The sequence below is a fragment of the Vespa velutina genome, chromosome 8 (genome assembly GCF_912470025.1).
Source record: "Vespa velutina chromosome 8, iVesVel2.1, whole genome shotgun sequence".
Lineage (NCBI taxonomy): Eukaryota > Metazoa > Arthropoda > Insecta > Hymenoptera > Vespidae > Vespa > Vespa velutina.
Window position 1 is genome coordinate 7,639,551 of NC_062195.1, and position 21,004 is coordinate 7,660,554.

The 21,004-nt window shown below is 39.7% G+C and overlaps 1 protein-coding gene across 11 annotated transcripts in view; it reads right to left on the bottom strand.

The window, feature by feature from the left end:
- Window positions 1-300: 300 nt before the first annotated feature.
- Window positions 301-21,004, bottom strand: part of LOC124951052 (zinc finger protein 853-like) — an 89,511-nt gene continuing 68,807 nt past the window's right edge. For 3 of the 11 annotated variants that reach the window (XM_047498790.1, XM_047498788.1, XM_047498798.1), the window contains exons 5-12: window positions 17,287-17,446; window positions 14,953-15,255; window positions 14,511-14,633; window positions 14,269-14,406; window positions 13,683-13,880; window positions 12,391-12,611; window positions 12,029-12,182; window positions 301-11,864 (exon numbers count right to left, since the gene is read on the bottom strand). In XM_047498790.1, coding sequence (XP_047354746.1) covers window positions 11,743-11,864; window positions 12,029-12,182; window positions 12,391-12,611; window positions 13,683-13,880; window positions 14,269-14,406; window positions 14,511-14,633; window positions 14,953-15,255; window positions 17,287-17,446 — 1,419 coding nt within the window. In that variant the 3' untranslated portion in view covers window positions 301-11,742. The remainder of the gene's footprint in view (window positions 11,865-12,028; window positions 12,183-12,390; window positions 12,612-13,682; window positions 13,881-14,268; window positions 14,407-14,510; window positions 14,634-14,952; window positions 15,256-17,286; window positions 17,447-21,004) is intronic. The other 8 variants (XM_047498792.1, XM_047498791.1, XM_047498795.1 and 5 more) reach the window with 7 other exon arrangements.

The following is a 21,004-nucleotide window of genomic DNA, read 5'->3' on the forward strand; positions in this document are numbered from 1 at the left end:
AATTGAAATAACGACAGGATAGAACCTGAACGCGCGTCACACACTTTTTTTCGATCGTTCGTGCTCTCGACGAGAGGGAAACACGTAGGCTACATACGCGAGAGTGAAGTGGCTCGCACGTTCAGGCACCCTCTTATCCGGGTCCGAGTCCCAAAGTCCTCTATTTTCCTATCCGTAGTGAGTGCCTACGCGATTTATTTAATAAGTAATGAGCGATACTGTGCGATCGCTTGACCCTTACATACTCTTGAGTACGGATGTTTCTATGTTTCTTGTGTTATTATTTTCCCCTTTGTATCATCTCGTGCTCGTGTTCCTGTTGTGTGTTACACGTTGGATACGTGGATACGTTTTTTACGTAATTACACGTGTTCCTGTGTATGTATGTGTGTGTATGTATGTTTGCATGTATGTATGTATGCAAGTGTATACGTATGCATTCTGCTTAACTGTTAATTAAGTCGACTTGACAAATGGTTACGGTACTGTTATTAATTAATCATATTGATTGGTTAAATATGGCTCCACCGTGCAATCGTTTTTAAACTCACTCTCTCTCTCTCTCTCTCTCTTCTTATCTCTCTCTTCCTCTCTCCCTATCTCCCTCTTTCTCTATCTCTCGCTCTTTCTCCTCTCTAAACTATCTATTTTATTTATAAAATTGTTCCTTTTCTTGTTCTATATCCATCCAACTTCTTTCCCTTCCTTTCCTCTATTGGAGTATACAATGTACACGTTGGCTAAACTACGGACACTTAGTACACTTATTATCATATTTATCTGTTAAATGCTGATTGTATCTCTGATCTCGCGGACGGTGGATGGCGTCGAAACGACGGATTCGGTAGGACGGGTAGATGGGAGGGTATTTCGAAGTATTTTCCTTTCGATCAAAATTTTCGATCCATCCGTCATTTTGTGAATTTACTGAATTGAATCGACCTGCTTAGTGAATTTTTTTTGGATTAGTAATGACGATGGAGGGTAAGAGGTGAAATTGGCGGGAAGGGAACTGCACGCGAAATGAATCCGGTGTTTCCGGTCGTTCCACTGCACGGTGGTGTACGACGATACTGTAGACACTGAAAAAGACCACGTGCTTCCTGTATACTTACTTAGTTAATTGTTTACTGCGGTACACTGTAATTACTGTTCTACCATAACACTACTAATTGTGAGTTATACTTGAAAACGTTCGTTTAATGTAACGGAAAACCCTGACGAAGGCACCCACTCAACGGACGGTTATGTGTCATCATCGATTTCATTTTAGGCCTTATTTATGTTTTATCCGTTTGTTTTTTCTGTGTGTATGCTTTTTTTTTTATACTCATTTGTTTGATACGTCTATCGTCTGATTGATTGATTGTCTCTAAATCGTATTGTTTTGCGATCGGACTCGGTCTTTCACCTCGGATACGAATGGAGAGGGTTCACTAAGGGATACAAGGGAGAAAAAACACATTCTCATTAACGAAAACTTGGAGAATATTTTGAAAAAGAGTATCGCCCGTCACGAAGGCACCGCGTTCGTCAGAATCACGAGGCCTTCAGTGACGGACCCACGCAATGACTCCGAACGCTCGTCATCGTCGAGAATCGCAGTTGTTATTGGTCGTCCGAATGAAAAAGGCAGTTGCCACTCCTTTGGATGTTATTTTTGCTAATATTTTTTCCCAAGCGATATGATACGATTTTTATCCGTCCTGGATAGTGGGCGAAATTTTTTTTCTTCTTTTTCTTCTTCCTCCTCCTTCTCCTGCTATTTTTCTTTTCGCGCCAAATATATTATTTTCTTTTGGTATATATTAGTATACCTAAATTTTGATATGTTATCGCTCACTGATCGAGAATTTTTCCAAAAGTCGATTTTAAATTTTGTTACACGATGTATTAAGCTTCATCAAATTGCATTCGAATTTATTGGATCGTCAGTTTAGATTCGAATTAAAATTAGATAAAATCGAAATTAAGGACGGATTTGTTCGGTCGTCGACGATATCGAGGTTGGAGTCACCGCCTTATAACGACTATGGCTCTTCATTTATATAGTGGACATTGAAACAACTTATTCCGGTTTTTAATCACGGAGGCTCGGTCAAGGTCACCGCGTGAAGACGCGAATGCCGCCGAGGCGCTCGCACTGCTAGACTGTCGGTTTTATCATATGCTGCGCACTTACGATACACACTGCCACGAATATACACATACGTCATTCGCCCTTTTTTTCGATTTGAAATCAGCGATCTCGATCGTACGCGATATTCGTCGTGAGATTATTTCATTAAAAAATTAAAACCCGATCGAAAACAAACCAACGGTTTTTGCTTGTAAAGCCGTACTCGAACAACGGCTCCTACAACGCCGCTGCCACTTCCTAGGTCGTCTTATTTAATAGCGCCTTTCTTCTCCTTCGACTTCTTATTCTTCTTCTTTTATCTTCTTCATCTTTATCTTTTCTTCGTTTATTTTATTTTATTTTTTATTCTTTTTGTGATATATATATATATATATATACATATATGTATGTATATATATATATTGTGGAACAGACAGTTCACTAGATTATACCGAGATGCCGTAAGTCTCTCATGACGATTATCTCATTCTCATTCTTTTCTTTTTTCCTTTCCTTTCATCCATTCATATTTTTGTCCATCGGACTACTTTGCGGCACCTCATTGTCTGTCCATCATCAGGATCGAAACTCTCCAAGAAGAAGAGTTCTTTCGTATCATTGCCGGGTTTTCTATCGTCAAGTCCGGGGGACCATGGAGATCGCACGGGATTCCGTGCAAGCTCATTCATCATCGGTTCTGCATCCAAACGTATGCCAAAGGCCGCGAATGTTTTCTTACTGATTCATTTAATTTTTTTTTTTTCTATTATTCAAAACATTAGCTTTATGTGTTTTTTTTTCTTGATTTGTTTTTTATTTTTTTTTATTTTTCTTTTGCTCGAGCCACCGTGAAGCTTTTTTCATCGGTGGTATGGATCCTTTCCACCTGGAAGGATGGTCCGATTCAAATATCCTCCAACAAATCCATTCCAGACGGATCGGTGCGATATTCCGAATTGTCGCATGAAAATATCGTATAAATATAGATATAATGTTGGGCCGAATATGTTTTAATTGTTGCTTTGCCACGTTAAGCTTTCTTGAAATTATTATTTTTCTATTACTTTTCTTTTTTTGCTTTTTTTTTTTCTTTTTCTTCTTTTGCCGTTTAAAACTCACACGAAAAATTTCCTTTTTTGGACAATTTACAAAATCAATTGGCTTTACATATCCGTAGCATGTGTATTTATTATGTGTACGAAGTGTAGATATAGTGTAAGAGTTTGTCGAGCGTGTAATAAGAATGTGTTTATGTGTACAGGGCTCTCCTTACCAATTGCTGTGCGTGTATTTGTGTCCGATGTATTCGGGTAATTGCTCGTGTTCCTCTGTTGCTGTAGTTGTAATCTGTGCTTGTTGTGAATTGTTCCTTGTCGAGAATACCAATTCTACCGCGGGCGTTCCCATTGATTGACGTGGGCGTCGCTCAACCCTGAAACGTCATTTGCACTGGAGACGTTACCGCGGATTTTTGCATTTATTCGTTAAGTCGAGTCGTATTTGTAGTGTGTATGCGCTGGGAGTATGCACCAGCGCATCCGGGCTATGGCAAGTTTTAGATTATTTAAACATTTAGCAAATTTACATGAAAGAGATTAAGATTATGGTTAGGGTCGGTTTTGCAGGGTCTCGCCGCATAGACTCGCCTCAGATAATTTACATATTTGTGTGTCTGTCTGTTTTTCTCTCTCTCTCTCTCTCTCTCTCTGTATATATATATCTCTCTTCCTCTTCCTCTCTCTCTCTCTTTCTTTTTTTCTTTCTTCATTTCTTAGCGTGATAATCGGGTTTGTCTTCTTCTCGTTGAGCTAGACTAGAATTAAGTCTAGTTGGTTCGCACAAGGACCGTTTTAACCTTTCGGGTTCGTACGCTCTCCCATTCTCCGTTTCCCTCACTTTTCGAAGATTCGCATTTACCTACTGGCCCGAGTTTGATAAGTATAACGGTAATCCCCCGTGAACAATTAAACGAGAAAGAAGATCGTTGCCCGTTTATATGGAAGAGGATGGAGGAGCTAGAGAGAGCACATTACAAATGGGGCGAATGCTGCTCGCGAGCGCTGCGCCACCGACCCGCTTATTAGTTACGGGCATATGTAAATCAATATATTTGTAAATTATTTTTTTGTGCTTTTTTTTTGCGGCACGTCATTCTCCCACCTCTTTTTGAAAAAGGTGGACGCTCTGACGTGCGCGCTTATTTTTATCATTTATCTGCGCTTATTCCTGCTTCGATTACAGAACATACACTACTAGAGCTATTGTAATGTTGTGTGCTTTTCATTGTGTTTATTTATTTATTTATTTATTTTTTTTTTTAGCTTTTCTTTCGCGTTATTATTATTAGCGTTTATTTATTTATTTATTTTTTATTATTTTTTTTGCGTTACTTCTTATTATTTTCATTTAATTTTAAATTATGATACAACGTTCGCGGGGCACGGGCCGGCGCCTCGGGAATTCCTCCTTCTCGCGCGGAGATGTGTGTGATTGATATTTATTATGCTTCTTTTTTTTCTTTCTCACTCTCTATTATTATTTTTTGGGTGGGGTGGGGGTGATGGTTTTTAGAGGTTGGACGGGGATAATGGCTGTCAGATTAACGGTTGGAAAAGGTTAGTTGGGTAGCGGGGAAAATTTCAATTGGCTGCCCCGTTCGAATGTGTGTGTGTGCGCTTGTTCTCTAACTTACATATTTTTTTTCTTTCTCGTTACTTTTGCATTCAACATGAAAAAGCAACCCTCGGCGCACGGCAGGATGCACCGTTTTTCTTTTTTTTTTTTTTTTAAATTATTTATTATTATCTTTTTTGTTGAAAAATTCTCGCCTGTCAATCGTTTCATGGGTCCACGGTGCGTGTGCTCGCGTCCATGAAGGATTTTGACGTGGGTGGTTAGAGTGGTATAGTGTTTTTTGTATTGTTGCTGTTGTTCTATATCTTTTGTGATGGTGATGGTGGTGATAAATGGTACTGCTTTTTTGATTTTATCGTTTTTTCTTTGTTTTCTAACCTTTTTTCTTTTTTGTATCATTTCGAAAGCTTCTCATTTTTTTCTTTTCTCTTTTCACTTTTTTCTCTTTTTCTTTTTTCTTTTTTTGTTTTTTTTTGTTTTTGTTTTGCTTTTGTTTTCCTGCACTCTTATCGTATTGTTTTGTGCACCCATTTTATTTTCTTTCTCTTTTTTTCCTTCGTGGATTTTTCTTAGGGACCGTAAAAATCAAGCTCTTTATTATTTTTACTCTAATCTTTTTGAAATGATTTTTGTAATTGTTGGGATTTGTCGGTCGATGATGTTTGTTTTTTTTTTTATCTTTCTTTCTTTCTTTCTTTTTTTGGTTGATTATCGTTACACATATATATCTTTTGTATGAAAGCGAAGTCATTCAAAAATTTCTGATCGGATCGTATTCTTTCTATGTAGTATTTCTTTTTTCTTTTTTTCTCTTTTCCGTTTGGTTTATCTAAATCTCAACTTTGTGCCCTCGAAGCTAAGTTCGTTCGCACTCTCGTTCATGCACATTCGCTTCAACCTTTCAAAAATTTCGCAACCTTCAAGTCATGTTCAAAGAACACAACTTAAATGATATTGCAGTTAAAATGACATCCACAAATCTTTCATGCCGATCAACCCAACGCTCTCGCTCTTTCTTTCTCTCTCCCTCTCTCTCTCTCTCTCTCTCTCTCTCTTTTTCTTTCTTTCCCTATAATTAACGAATTTTCGTTTATATTTCGATACGTGCATGACAAACGAGGTTAAAAAATAATTCGTGATCTTTGCTTCGTCCCAAATATAAAACAGCGTTACGTTGTTTCTTTTGTCACTCTATCTAAACGGTCGGTCCGATTATCTTTATCGATGCTGAGTAAAACCGAATGTTGGTCCCTAGCCCGAAGTCAGAGAAAAAAAAATATATATATATATATATATATATATATATATATATATATATATATATATATATATATATATATAGAATTCTCATCGGTGCCGAGTTGTGCAAGAGTAATATGATAATGCCGAAAGTTGTTGTTCGAGTTGGTAATGTTGTTTTAGCATAGCTGTACAATCCATCGCAAGGCTATCTTTGTGTGTCTGTGGTATGTGTATATATGTGTGTATCTGTGTGTATGCATAAGTGTGTTAAGTGTTAGTATAAGTGTAAGTATATGCATAGGCGCGTGTCGCGCGTGAGAGTATCGGTGTCGAGAAAAAAAAAGAATTTCCCGATCAGCGACGCTCGGCTCGCAGAGCGTTCCTTTTAAGATTACCGCCATTTGTTCCAAGACGAGCGTAAGAGGATAATCCGAATAGGAACGCTCATCGACGTCCAGGCGTACACCGACGACGAACAGAAGCTCTGGTTCGATAAAAACGATTATCGTTGGTTGCATGAACGAGGTGTATGCACTCGTCCAGCTTTAGGTATTTACATAGAAACTAACCCTATTTCGCATTATGTACTTCCTTTAAGTTTACCAGTAAATTCTCAGTTTATGCTTGTGATATCAAGGTGTATTTACATACTACTTAATCCGAGGAAAAAACGCCCTGTAACGTAAAAATTCTTTATAATAAGAACGACCAATGATCGACCCGCGATCGCTCAGCGCGAGACTCGGGAAACGAAGTTTACTTTTTCTTTTTATCCTGTTAAACATTTTTTTTCGTGCTTTTAATTTTTGTTTCTCCATTCTCGTGAGTGCTCATTTTTTGGATTTCTTTTTATTTTCTTTTGTTTTTTTATTCTCGTTATACGCCGCGCTTTGGTCTATCGAGTTAATTTTGGGGCACGTTTGATCGAAAAAATTGTTTTCCTTTATTTCATATTTTTAACGAGACGCAAAATTATTTCTTGACCGCGGCGCGAGATCGTCGAAAGTTTCGATATCTCCGGAGTCTCGCGCGCGAGGCGGGTTCGATTGTAAAATGTAGCTTTGACGATGAATCCTTTAGCGATCTTTTCTTTTCTCGTCCCGGATGGTGAAAAAAGCCTGTTTACCCGGCGGCTTTTCTTGGCGCGTGTCTTTTACGTTCAACGAAGATGACGACGTTAGGCTATACTTTCGTAATTGGCGAACAAAGGGACTTGACGGGAACAAGTTCCTTGAAAAGGGAAAATGAGAGAGACACCAAAACCCGACGTTATTTCATTCTAGATTTAACATAAAAATTAAAATCGATCGATTCCCTTCTTTAGATGGGTTTTTTTTCCTATCTCCTTTGACTTTTTATAATTTTCATTTCTTTTCATTTCATTTCTTTTCTTTTTTCCTTTTTTCATTCTCGTGTCCACGGTATTAAATTATAGGGCATTAACGAATTTCTTTGAGAAATTTTGTTGCTCCGAAATAGTTCTTCGAAAAAAAAATTTCTTTCTCCGTCAAGGAAACTCGTGAGGAAATATATATCTATATATATTTTTTTTTATCAAATCAAATCGTGGAAGAAACAACAAAAGCGGGAGATATTATCAGGTAGTAAGTTACGAGCCGGTAAAGAACGAAAAGTCTCGTCGAGAGTCTCCGAATGGGGGCCAACAACAACAATAACAATAACAACAACAACGCGGTTCGACGTATGTCAAGGGGAGAGGAAAGAGATTATTATATTCGGCACGCTACCATTCGTTTCCGCACTCTACTAGTTCCGCGATTGTCAGTCAAAGAAACGAAGTCGAACGTCTTCTGACAATGAGTCGAATCTTATCGCGCCTCTTTTGTACTTCCGATCCGTTTTAATTTTTAATCAACCCTCTATATACTTTTTTATTATTTTTTCCGAATAATTACCGTTACCGTCGGCATTGATTTTTCTTTTTCTTTCTTTTCTTTTTGTCTTCTGTTTTTTTTTCTCGTTTTTTCTTTGTCCGAAAGAGGGCTCCGTTTATTTTTTATTTTCACTTTTTGTAGGTCTTATTATCATTATCATTATTATTATTATCTCCCGCTTTCAATCATTGTTACGTCCGCGAATGATTAACATTGTAAAATTCAGTTTCGTTATCTCGTCGATTTAGCGCATATATAGCGTCAATATTCGTCTTATAATTGAAATTGTCGAAAGAAATCCCATCGAAAGTACGGACGATCCACGATATATTATTTTTTATTTTGTTATTTTTCTTTTTTAAATGACATGAGATTGGAAACTAGATCGAAAGATTTGTTCATCCCGTGATGGTGAAGGTTTAGGTGAAGTAACATGAAAGGTTAAATAGGATTCTAAAGTATGAATGGTCGCCTTTTGAAAAGGTCAAAGGGGGTTGGCTCGAGTTTTTTTTTTCCTATAGTTCGCTCCATGGTCAAAACGTACGGACTTTTTACGATACACTTTCATCATCCTTTCGTCATCCTCATCTTCGTATTATTTTTTTCTCTCATCCATTTCTCTTCTTATTCGTCTTTATTTTATTCTTTTTCGTTTTTTCTTTTGTTCAATCTCCTTTCTTCCTAAGTATTGCGAGAACGTAACGGTATATTGCAAGTAAAAGTTCGAAACGACGCAAGTGCTTTACGCGTTCAGATATATTACCCGGAAATAAAAAAATATTTCGCTTATAACGATCACAGGACCTCAGATTACCTGAAGCACGTCATTCTAAAATCTCAAACGCTCCGCTTTTTTTTTTTAATCTTCACGCATTCGTTCTCTTCCTTGATGCTCACGAAGCATTCTCATTTGCTCGATTCTAACATTCGCACTGCGTGCGCATCCGTGCGTTTACGCGTCGTTTCCAATTTCGTCGCCTCATTCATCGATCTCTTTCACTCGTTCTTTCTTTCGTTATTGCTTCTGTCTCTGTTTCTCTTTCACTCGTAGATTCATACTCATTCTCACTAACTTTCATTCGTTCTCTCTCTTTCTCTCTTTTTCTCAATCATTCTTCGTATTTATACATTTTCTCGGCGAAGATACTTGGAATCGCATAAAATCGCACAGATGCGCTCGCCTCATTCGCACGAAATTTCTCTTTCGCCTAACTATCCTAGTCTCATAGACCCTATATTCATTATTTATAATATTTATATATATAATATATATATAATATTTAGCATTTAGTTTTTTTTTTATTTATCTCTTCATCATCATCTCGAGCGTGCTCGCACACGAAAAACGTTCGTTCGCATTCACGCTCAAATTTTTTTTTTTTTTTCATTTTAAAATGTGTGTTTTGCGTGCTTTACTCGGGTGACTTTCTACTCTTTCTCTCTCTCTCTTTCTCTCTCTCTCTTTCACACACTCTCTCTTTCTCGCTCTCTCTCTCTCCCTCTCTTTCTCTCTTTTCGCACCCGTGCACTATTCTTTTCTTTTTTTTTCTTTTTTGTTTCTCTTCGCTTCTTCCATCATACTCTTCATACTCTGTATGTATATATAATATATATAATATAACTGTTTGTAATAATTATATTTTGTTTGTCCGCTTACGAGCTAATAGTTTTCGTGCTATCACGAGCACAAGTTGCGCGCATTTTTTTTCTTCAAGAGTTTACACAGTACGTATGTGTGTATATGTGTGTATATATATATATATGTATGTGTGTGTGTTTATTTATGTGTATCTTACCAGTAACTGTATTTTCAGTATGTGCTTAATGTGTACAGAGTGTGTCCTACCAAATGTCTATACGTGCGTGTGTGGTTATATGCGTGTGATGCGTTCCCCATTTGTCCACGCTATATTAGCGTGTGTATATATATATATATATACGTGTGTGTGTGCCTGTATGTGTGTGTGTGTGTGTGTGAATCTCTGCGTGTGTGTTTATCACTAACGTTCTTTCACACTCGTTTGGATTGTTTTTCGGGAACGCGACACGCTCGTTGAGAAACACGTTCGGCCCTCCTATTTTCTTTCTTCTCTTCACGGAGTTTATTTGTGTGTATGCGTGTATATAATATGTGTGCTTTCACGTAGCCGTAAGCGTGAATTACGATTACGAGGAGAAGGGTTTATCTCTCGCTCGAAAGAGTGCTGCGACCGATCTTCTCATCGTTTTGTCGACGCACGTATACGTGTACGGCGGTTTCACTCCGACTCTATCCATTTTCTTTCTATTTTTCATCTGTGTTTCTGTGTGTATCGCGTGTTATTCGTCTTCTTAAACGTTACAGGAGATTAAGATTAAGGGAACCTTGAGACTGGCTTGTATGTATACATACATACATAGATACATGTACATACATATGTATATAAATATAAATATATATATATATATATGTATATATACATATACATATATAATGACCGATGTTCGTGCGGACATTATATATACATGTATATATATATATATGTATATATAAATATATAAATATACATATAGCTCGGTTGTTGAACCGCGAATCGGACTTGAGGATCACTTGATCATGTGAATTCTCGTTGACCGTCGTTATGGCTCTTGTACTAAAAAAAGTCATATAAGTACCGCGTCACACGTCCTCAAGGCAATACGGAACGCGACCGACTGACGAGGAGTGGTCGTGTTAGTACACACAACGAGGACGAGTCGAACGACTACGGTCTTCCATTCATTCATTATGGCACGTTTCGGGTGACGACACAAGGTCGTAACGGTGGCGACGCGTACCTGTGATCTCAGAGGATCTTAAAGTAGAAGAGGATAGAGTTAGTATTATCTTCTATAGTTGCAGAATCTTCTATGTTGCAGTACAATTGGTATCATTCGCGATTTGAGAAAAGGGTCGGCGGAAGACGACCCGAGAACGTCCATTTTTTTTACACGCGAAAACACCAATAATATAGCACTCTCTGTTTTTCTTCTTTCTATCTTTCTATTTCCCTCTCTCTCTCTCTCTCTCTCTCTCTCTCTCTCTCTCTCTCTTTCTTCTCTCTCTCTCTCTCTCTCTCTCTCTCTCTCTCTCTGTCTCTCTTCTTTTCTGGTGTCGCGTACACGACGTTCTCGATCGAGATCAGTACATTTGTTTTTTTTTTCTTTTTTTTTTTTTTCTTTAGGACCGAAATAGGAACAGCGTGTACGACGCGAGGAACATCGTAAAAGTCGGAGGCAAGCGTCGCCACTGTTACGTTGAATCGACACCGTGCAACGGATTAGCCGTACCTACATCTCTAATATCGTCTCCGATGGATCATTTGAATCGAACGGAGTATCGAGTTTCAATACGGCTAAACAAGTTCGGCTCGTTGATCTCGCGAGGTTCGCGAAAACTAACGGAGTTCGGGCCGTGTTTTTCTTGAAAAACAATCGTCCGGTCCGCCTACGAAGTCTTTTATTTCAAACTTCCGCGCGCTTTTTCTTTCGTTTATTTTTCATTTTCATACTGCTGAGACGTTGAGCGAATTCGTTGATGACCGCACTTGAACGCACCGCTTTTTACGCGTTTTCAGCATTACCGAGCATGTCTTCTACTTTCCTCTTGACACCTCGATCCTCTTGATGATGTTGTTGCTGATGCTGGTGATGGCCGATGCCGGACGAGCTCTGCTGCTGATGATTATTTAAAGGTGTCAAGCGTTCCGGCGCTTGTTGTTGATGTTGCTGTTGTTGTTGCTGCTGCTGGTGTTGGTTCATACGCTCGACTTGCTGCAGAGCCGTCTGCTCTTGCGTCCAAGGGGTCCACTCGTCTCAGTAGTAACTGAACTTTCATGGTTGCTGATTGTTCTGTTGATTGACCACCTGCTGGATGGTAAAACTCAGGGCGCGTGGGTCACCATGAAGCCTTAGGGCTTGCTCTAATCGTTGCTCCTGTAGGCGTAGAGCTTCCCCTATTACAGACATATGCCAAAACGTTAATTATATTTTTAACAGATATTGTTAGATTATAAAACGGAATCAATAAAGATGATTATTTTTTTAAATAATTTGAAAAAAAAAATCAAATTCTATTAGTTCCCTTCTTTCTTGATCATTCTTAATTCTGAAAACTTACCGAACTCGGGCGACAAGCTGTCTTGTTGTGACATTTGTTGATTCGCGTGATGTCCTGGTATACCGGAAGTTCCGCCGCCATTGTGTTGCGTTAGATGATGTCTTACATCTCCCCCAACCGCTGAACTTGCCGCTGCGGCCGCTGCCTGGGACACCTGATTCAAATCGATGATAGAGTTATTATCGTGCGATTAAAGATGTTTTAACGCGACCACAATACGTGTCTATCTATCGTTAATATATATCTTCGAGCGTAATTCAAGCGTAGATTAAATTATGATCGAATGTTCTTATTTTATCAATATTCGAATTAAATGTTTATCATAATACAATAAGGTAATTAGTCAAAGAGGCATTGCTTACCGCTAGCCGAAGGGCAGCTTCAGCTTGAGAACGTAACAAAGCTTCCGCTTGATGCATTCTCAGAGCTTGTTCGGGCCCAGTAGCCTGGACACTTTGTTGTTGAGATCCAGCTGATCCTTGAGCACTGCCGCTCATATCTCCGTTGTTACCCATCCTCATGGCTGCCGCTAACGACGCCATATCTACGGGCGACAAATTCGGCGACACCGAGTTTTGTAGACCTGCGGAATAAAGAAGATATTGTCGAACTTTAGAACGACGTATTTCTATCATATCATAGGTACGAAGTGTGATCACATTAAAATCGCGGGCAGAAGAAGGGGGACAGAAAATTTGTACGTAATCTTATTCTTTATAAACATGTCTCGTAAAAAGTTGAAAAGCGTCGTTTTAAAATTTCGTTGCATTACAATTCGAAACATGTATCTAAAGTACTTATTTAATATATAGCTGTATACATATATACATATATATATATACACACACATACATATATATATATATATATATAAATATTTATGTACTGTTTTTTTTTCGACGTACGTGAATAGGTAGCCAGTGAAAGTTTTATTTCCTTCGAAGGAATATTCGGACTTGTTATATACGAGTCAGGGCGTCGAGAAAAATATTCTTACGAAGAAGATAACGATAGAATCTCAGAATATATATATGTTATTTTACATAGATACGTTCGCGTACTCGCCGTGCGCAGTAAACTTTTCGACATAGGGGAACATCGCAATTCGATCGATTGCGTTACGTCGTAAGGCAAGTTCGAATCGATCGAATCGCGGATTCTTTGTGGAAAAATTTAGCAGGAGGCGAGAACGTGACGAGGCATAAACCGAAATAAAATGAAATATACGATACGAAGCGTTCGTTGATACGTGTCCTTTATAATACGGCACGTTTAAGAACAGACGAAACGATTTCGCTTAGACATAGGTTAGTGTTATTAAGCGTCGCTATTAATTACGTTCGATGGCATGAGAGCCAGTAACGTCGACACGACGACAGCGACGCGGAAAAACATCATTGTAAATCAATCTTTATCGGTATAATTGGAACGGAGCTATCGTTTCTCCTCTCCCGGATGGCGTCGTCTCGCGTTGTCCGATAAACTGTAATAACGCCGTCGACGTCCTTGAAGAAAACGCAAAACTATTGCGTTTAAACGCTATACGTATGTATCATATGTAATATGTATGTGCTTTCGCTCGTTCAGTAATAAAAGAACGTTTCGAATGATTCGAAAAGCGAATCCTGTCCGTTTCTTGGAGTTGTTTTCTCACCCGCTGACACGGCGGCGGCCATGACGGCCATGCGTTGTTGTTGCGATTGCATCTCGTCGTGATACTGTTGCGCGGAACCCGGCTGACTGCCCGCTCTCAACATTTCACTCAGCTTGTTACCGCTGGGTCCTGGCGATGCCATGTTGTTGTTGTTGTTATTGTTGTTGTTGTTCAATAGACCGGTGCCTGCGCAGAAATCTACTCTCGTTAGTATGCTCGTTCAAGACCATTTGGCTCTTATATCGCTAATAATTTTTTCATTTTATGAATAAACGAAGCGATCGAGCTCTTTCGACGTATATTAATTCGACGTACAACGATGGGACCGTAGCCGTGTCTCGCACTATAGATTATGCTATTTATGAACGATTACATGTCTTTTGACGTTCATTGAAACTCGTTTAACAAGTGAAATAAAAAAAGGTTGTATTCAATGCAATATGCAATATGTATGTATAATGTAATAAATAATTTTAAAAAATGCTTTTAATCGATCAAATTAGAAATAAGGAAACTGCAATACACGGATACGGCACCGAGCAATGATCGATTCCTTCAGGGCGCAAAACCAATAGTCGGAGCGTACCAGGTTCACTTCCGGCCGACGATAGCCGTCCGTTTCCACTGCTGCTATCGGAGTGGGCCGACGGCGATGGGCACATCGGTGGTTGCTGCAAATTTTGTGGTCCTCCAGATTGACCTCCCAAAACACCTAGCCCCGCACCTGAACGGTATTCGATCAATGAGAATGCATCGTGTACATCGTCTACCACGCATAATAATCATTAAAATTTCATGTTTAAAGAGAATTCGATTCTCGTTTTATACCTAGACTCGAACTCGCGAGAATTTCCCTTTCTCTCCTATCGGCCGCCGCGCGACTCAACACGTATTGCGCCGCGAACTGATGTTTCGGATCCATCCTCATGTGTTCCATATGACTCAACAAACCTGCGATCAAATGCGAACTTATCGTTAGGCTACGCCTTGTTCAATCTTCTTTTCTTTCTTTCTTTATTTACTTCTTTCTTTATTTCGAATTTACTTTTGTAAATCGATCGTAAATAAGAAGATATTACATTAATGTGTAAATTCGTTAGCGTGAAGGTCGTATCCGAATTGCCCTTGACATTTGCTAAAAGGATGGACAAGAAATTGAAACGAAAAGAATTTTAAACGTTGTACTTTATCATGAGATCGATTGGGCTTTCGGAACGCTTATCAACGCTGACGGTATACATTTTTTTCTTTGAAATAAAGATGCACTTACCGCTCTCGTGAGTGAAGACCGCTTGACACACCGAGCACGGCCACATTCTGAGGCTCGTGCTAAGTTGACTGGTCTCAGGATGGCAGGCTAGATGCTTCCTAAGGCTACCCTCGTTGACGTAGTGTTTTCCGCACACCGGGCACGGGTGGTTGGCCGTCCGTCGCTTCGCTAGGTAAACCCCGGCAACGGAGGTTGTGCAGTCAGCGGAGGGAACAATAGGGCGAGACAATTTCAAGGTCAATGCCAAGCAGGATAAAGCGTCCCAAGGAACGAAAGCATCATCATCATCATCATCACCATCATCTCATAATCATTATCACCACCATCATTATCATCATCATCATCATCATCATCATCATCATCATCATCATCATCATCATCATCATCATCATCATCATAATTATCATTATCATTATCATCATCATCATTATCATCATGATCAACATCATTCTCATCATCGCATCAATTCATTGTCGTCATCGTCATCATTGATATCGCTATGAATCATCACGCGTATTTATATACATATCTCTTTCTCCGTTTCCTCGATCGTTCATCTCGACATCATGTTCTTTCGATAGTTCGCTAACGTCAGCCAACGTGGCCGCGGTCGACTTTGTTCCTTCTTCTCTCTCTCTCTCCTTCATCCCATCTCATCCTCACGCACTCACGTGCACGCGCGTGCACGCACGGCGCTTACGTACGCGTTCCGGGCGACCTCGAAGGCGAAGGGATAGTCCTTGCAGACGCGAATGTCCAAGGATCAGGAGAGCACTGACCTCGGACACGTTGCTCGCTGCCTACCCGTTGAGAATCCCTTTCACGAGCGAGGTCGTCGGACCAAAATCCAAGAAACGCGGACGCGCGCGCGCACGCGAACGCGCATGCGCTCCGATCAAACGACGCGAACGCGCAGAGAAAGTCATTAAGATTCCCGTATTTCTTTTTTTTCTTTTCTTTTCTTTTCTTTTATTTAATCTTTTCCTTTCTTATTTTTTCCTTTCTTTAATTTTTTTTTTGTTTTTCTTTTTATTTTTTTACAGCATTCCTCTCCTTCTTTCTCGGATTATATTTTGAATCGATGATGGAAAAATTTGAAAAAAATTTCGTTTCGATGATAATTTATTTACTCTTTTTTATCTTTTTCTCTCTTTTACTTATACTGTTTACTTCTTTTGTTTTCTCTCTTTCTGAATACTTTCCGTGCGCGTTCGCGATATACAAAGCACTAACGGACACACAAAAAGGCGCGCATAGAGGTCGAACGAGACACCCTCGAAGCACCGAAAGAAGACATGTGTTTGTATATTAGTTAAGAACCCAAATATTAGTCGGTGAGTGTGCCAAGTGCTACACCCCTCTTCTGCCCAGCGAAATATTACGAAGAAATGACAGGACAACGTATGCATAATTTGCCCGCGCCAAAAGCAATTCCTTTCAGGGGGTGGGGGATAATATGAGGCGTACTTAAAGGCTAAAGACGAACCACCCCTCGTGTCTCGACGAGTGGTTGCTCTACCTCTCTCTTAGCCTTACTTACGGTTTTACGACAACGTTACACGTATATATATATATATATATATATATATATATATATATATATATATATATATATATATATATTCACTTTTGTCTCTCTCTTTCTCTTTTTTCCTCCTTTTTACTACTATTATCTCTTTCTCGTTTTTCTCTCTCTCTCTCCCTTTCTCTCTCTCTTTCTTTCTTTCTTTCTTTTTCTCTTTTTCTCTCTTTCCCTTCTTTTTTTCTCTCTTTCTCTCTCTCTCTCTCTCTTTCTCTCTGTCTCTCTATCCCTTCTTCTACCTTTTGACAGTTTTCCACCCCGAAATCGCGTAAGATAAGGTTAGAAGCATCCCTACAAATACCCAACCGAATTGATCGCAGTGTACGCGAAGGAACGAATCTATGAATTTGAATAAACATCGGTGAATATATGAAATTAACTTCAAAAAGATAAGAAGAAAAAAAGGAAAGAAAAAAAAAAAGTAATAAAAAAAGTAAAAAGAGAGAAAGAAAGAAAAAATAAAACAACAACAAATTCGTTCCTATCGCGGTCAGTGCGAAATGATAGAGTAGACAGGAAAACGTAGTACGTATATACGAGGAAATAACAGTAAAGAGACGTGCGTGTAAAATAGAAAATATGGAATTGTAGTAAAGAGGTCAAATAATTGGGGTGGAACCCGAGGCCTAAAAGGTAGAAGAGAACGACTAGGAGGCAATTAATGAGTAAAATATGAGGGAGAAATAGAGAGACGTAAAGTGAGACGCCATAATCTCGACATTGTTTGTCTGTCGCGTCGTTTCGATACTTACTGGCAACGCCGGAGGCATTTGGATCCTTGTGGGTGTGCTTCATGTGCTCCATCAGAGCTTCGCCACCGAGGAAGAGTTTGTGGCAGACAGGACAGCTGGTTGCGTTCGGGCCGCCGATCAGGGCGGCGTGTTGCTGGAACACAACACGCTGTTGCAACTCCTTTTTTGGGGGGCCGGAAGAAGAAGAACCGGAAGCAGGCACACGCGGCACACCCGGTAGAGAGCCGACCCAGAGAATACCACCACAGAGTTGCGAACCAGAAGCGCAGGACAGGCAGGGCACAGAACAGAACGATTACCGGTAAGAGTTAAGGCACCAATTAACCACCCCCATCACCACAATAGTCGCACCATCACCATCGCGCTATATCTAAGGCTTTGCGAGAAAGTTCGAGTGTCTGGTTTCTAATTGCAATAATATCTTACTGTATATTTAGTATACAGATCATCGTATTACAGATATTTTTATTTTGATAAAGATCGTACGTCCTATGTCGTTTCTTAGGAGAACGTAAAGGAGAACGAATAATAGCCGGACCAACGATTTACCGTTACTTGGTAGTACTCACTCGCCGCGAGGAAGATTCTCCGTTTTCCGTCTGATCGTAATTACGTGGCATTCGTAAAGCTGATTTTATGGTAATTTTTTTAGAATCGAATAATTTCTTTCTTGATTTAAAGATAATATTACACAATGATCCTTTTTTTTCTTTTCCTTTTTTTTTCTTCTTCTTCCTACGATATTATGCCCTATGTGGCGTAATTTGTGTTACTATTATTTCTCGCAAAGGGAAAAGAACGCGATTTGAGAAGTTAAGAAAAGTAAGTTATTACAAAAGCAGACTCTGAATCAAAATTATTATTGCAATATCAGACAGTCGAACGTTAACGAAGCGTAGGGGCTTGGAGAACGATCGGAGTATGGCTCCATTCGTAATCAGGACTTTTATCTAATCTCTTTGCTATTATTCGTCTTCGATGTGCACATGCATTTATAATTATAATATACACATATATGTCTATGTATGGTAGTCAATACGGAAATTGCGAAAACAAAGGAACCACTCTTGTCGACGGTGACGCTCCGATCGACCTCACTGAACCTCACCGATGAACGGTATGGATGGAAAAAATGTTAAATTCTAACACCTACGATTTATCAATAATTTTCTATCAACATGACCATCGTCAGAATGTCGCAAGTATCACACAACCTTCATCTGGAAGATCTATTATTACCGTTTATATTCTTATCTACTCGCCAAACTATTATCGCGGCTTCTCACGATGGGCCATGTTATTAATTTATTATTAATAACATTAATGACAAAATTAATGAAATTCGACGTCCTCACTATCAGGCAATGCATTTCTTATACGCGGCCTCGTATTAAAGAAACGGTTTCGCGGTAGTATCATTCTTATTTTCCCCCTCTTTTCTCATCTCTTTCTATATTTCTCTCTCTCTCTCTCTCTCTCTTTCTTTCTCTTGCATATACGAAGGTCAGTTACACTCACACGAGGCGGTAGGGGGGTACGCGCCCGAGGAAAAACATGGCGGCCAACCTTGTACGAAAGACTGCTTAAAGCGGAGGGAGAAAAGAGAAAGAAGAAGAAGAAGAATAACGCAGCCAAAGGAGGAGGCGGACAGGAAAGGCTAAAACGAGACAAGACGGCAATGACCCGAAACTTTTGGTGGAGTCTCACCATCTCGTTTCTTTTTTCCTTCCTTCCTTCCTTCCTTTCATCCATCTATCCACCCATCCTTTCTTTATTTCTTTTTTTCTTTCTTTCTTTCTTCCTTCCTTCCTTCCTTCCTTCCTTCCTTCCTACCTTCCTTCCTTCTTTCCTTTCTTTTTCTAACATATAATTCTTCATTGTTTCTATCTTTATAAAAGACTTTTTTTCAGAAAAAAAAGTCTATTCCCTATCTTCACTACATTCTCGGATAATATTTAGAAAGAAAAATACAGATTATTTATCCGATAAAACGAATATGAAGAATTTTTGGATCGTAGAAATGATGAGAAGATCGAACTAATTTTAAAATATAATCCTCGACAGGAGATTCCATTAGTTAAGTAAGAAAATGTGATTATGTTCTCTCTGACTTATGCTAATTTGGTAATACAATACGATAATGATTATCATTTGATATCTCTCGATTTAAGAAGATATATTCGATCGTGATTTGTAATTGTCGTTAATTCGAAGAAAATAGAATATAGTTAGGTACTTGGATATATACATATGTATATAAGGAGTATGATATACATATGTATTATCGTAAGAATTCGTTTAGAATGCGAAACGAAAGGGACCACATCTGTGGTTAGGTAGTAAGATCCGTCGAACCGTGTTTTCGATCCCGGACCTAGGTTAAACCCGGACGAACAAGTGGATGAGAAGAAAAGAAGTAAGAGGTCGACGCCAGGAGCATCTAAAACGGGACCGAACGGCAATGACCTTAATGTTTCGGGGGCCTCCTTTCTTTTTCATCTCTTAGAGCTGTCCTTTTTATCCCTTCCTCCCTCCCTCCCTCCTACTCTCTCCCAATTCTTTTCATTTTATTTTCATCGTCGTCGTCGTCGTCGTCGTCGTCTCCTCCTCCTCCTCCTCTTCCTCATCCTTCAACAGTTTAATCTTTTTTCAGTACGTTCTTCGGCGAGTCTTCTTGTCTCCTTTCTTTCTTTTTTTTCCCGGACCTAAGGCAACTTCTATCGTCTTGTGAAGGAGACGAGAGAAAGAGAGAAAGAAAAGGATGACGAAGAAGAGGAAGAGGAGGAAGAGGAGGAGGAAAAAGGAGGAGAAGAAGAAGAAGAAGAAGAAGAAGAAGAAAGAGAAGGAGGAGGAGGAGGAGGAGGAGGACTACTGCGACGCTGGCCACCGCCGCCGCCGCCGCCGACGCTGGAGCTGCCGCATGCAAGTTATTCTCGGAGGGAGGCTGCGGTCCGTAGGTTCGACGCCCCGACCTGGCCCAACTGGAAAAAACCGGTTTCTTCGCTCGTGCTCTTCCTTTTTTGCCTGCATCCTCGCTTTTTGCGCCGCTCTCGAGTGCCTCGACTTCTATCTTTTTCTCTCTCTCTCTCTCTCTCTCTCTTTTCCTCCCACCCTTCCTCCTCTTCCCTCTCTCTCTCTCTTTCTCTCTTCTGCCATTTCTTTCTCCTCTTCTTCTTCTTCTCCGTTCCTGCCACACAGCATCTTGCCTCTCTTCATCCTTTTCTTTCGATTCCACTTCATCCTCCGTCCCACACCTCCTTCTCAAGACTGCCTTTTTCTTCTTCCTCCTCTTCTTCTTCTTCTTCTTCTTATCCTCCTCCTCTTCCTTCTACTCCTCCTCCTCCTTCTCCTCTTCTTCCTTCTTCTGCGAGATCTCGCTTCATCGTTCTTTTCCAGCATCAGACTGAGCGAAGCCCAACGTAGCGTGGGCGAATACTCCGAAGGAGTTTATGATTCGCCGTGACCAGATTCATCTTTCTCTTTCTCTATCTTTCTATATCTTTTTCTCCCGGGCAATTTCTTGACTAGCCGTTCTGTTAAACCGAAACTAGTATCTCTAATTCAATAGTTAACCGGGGCCGCCTTACTATTTCTCCTTTTGGAATCGATGAAATCAAGTGTCCTCCTTGGTATAAATTTCACAGTGACCGTGTCATAAAACTCGAAGGAAGTTTTCAGCTCAACAACTCGACGATTTTGCTCGGTAATAATTTATCAT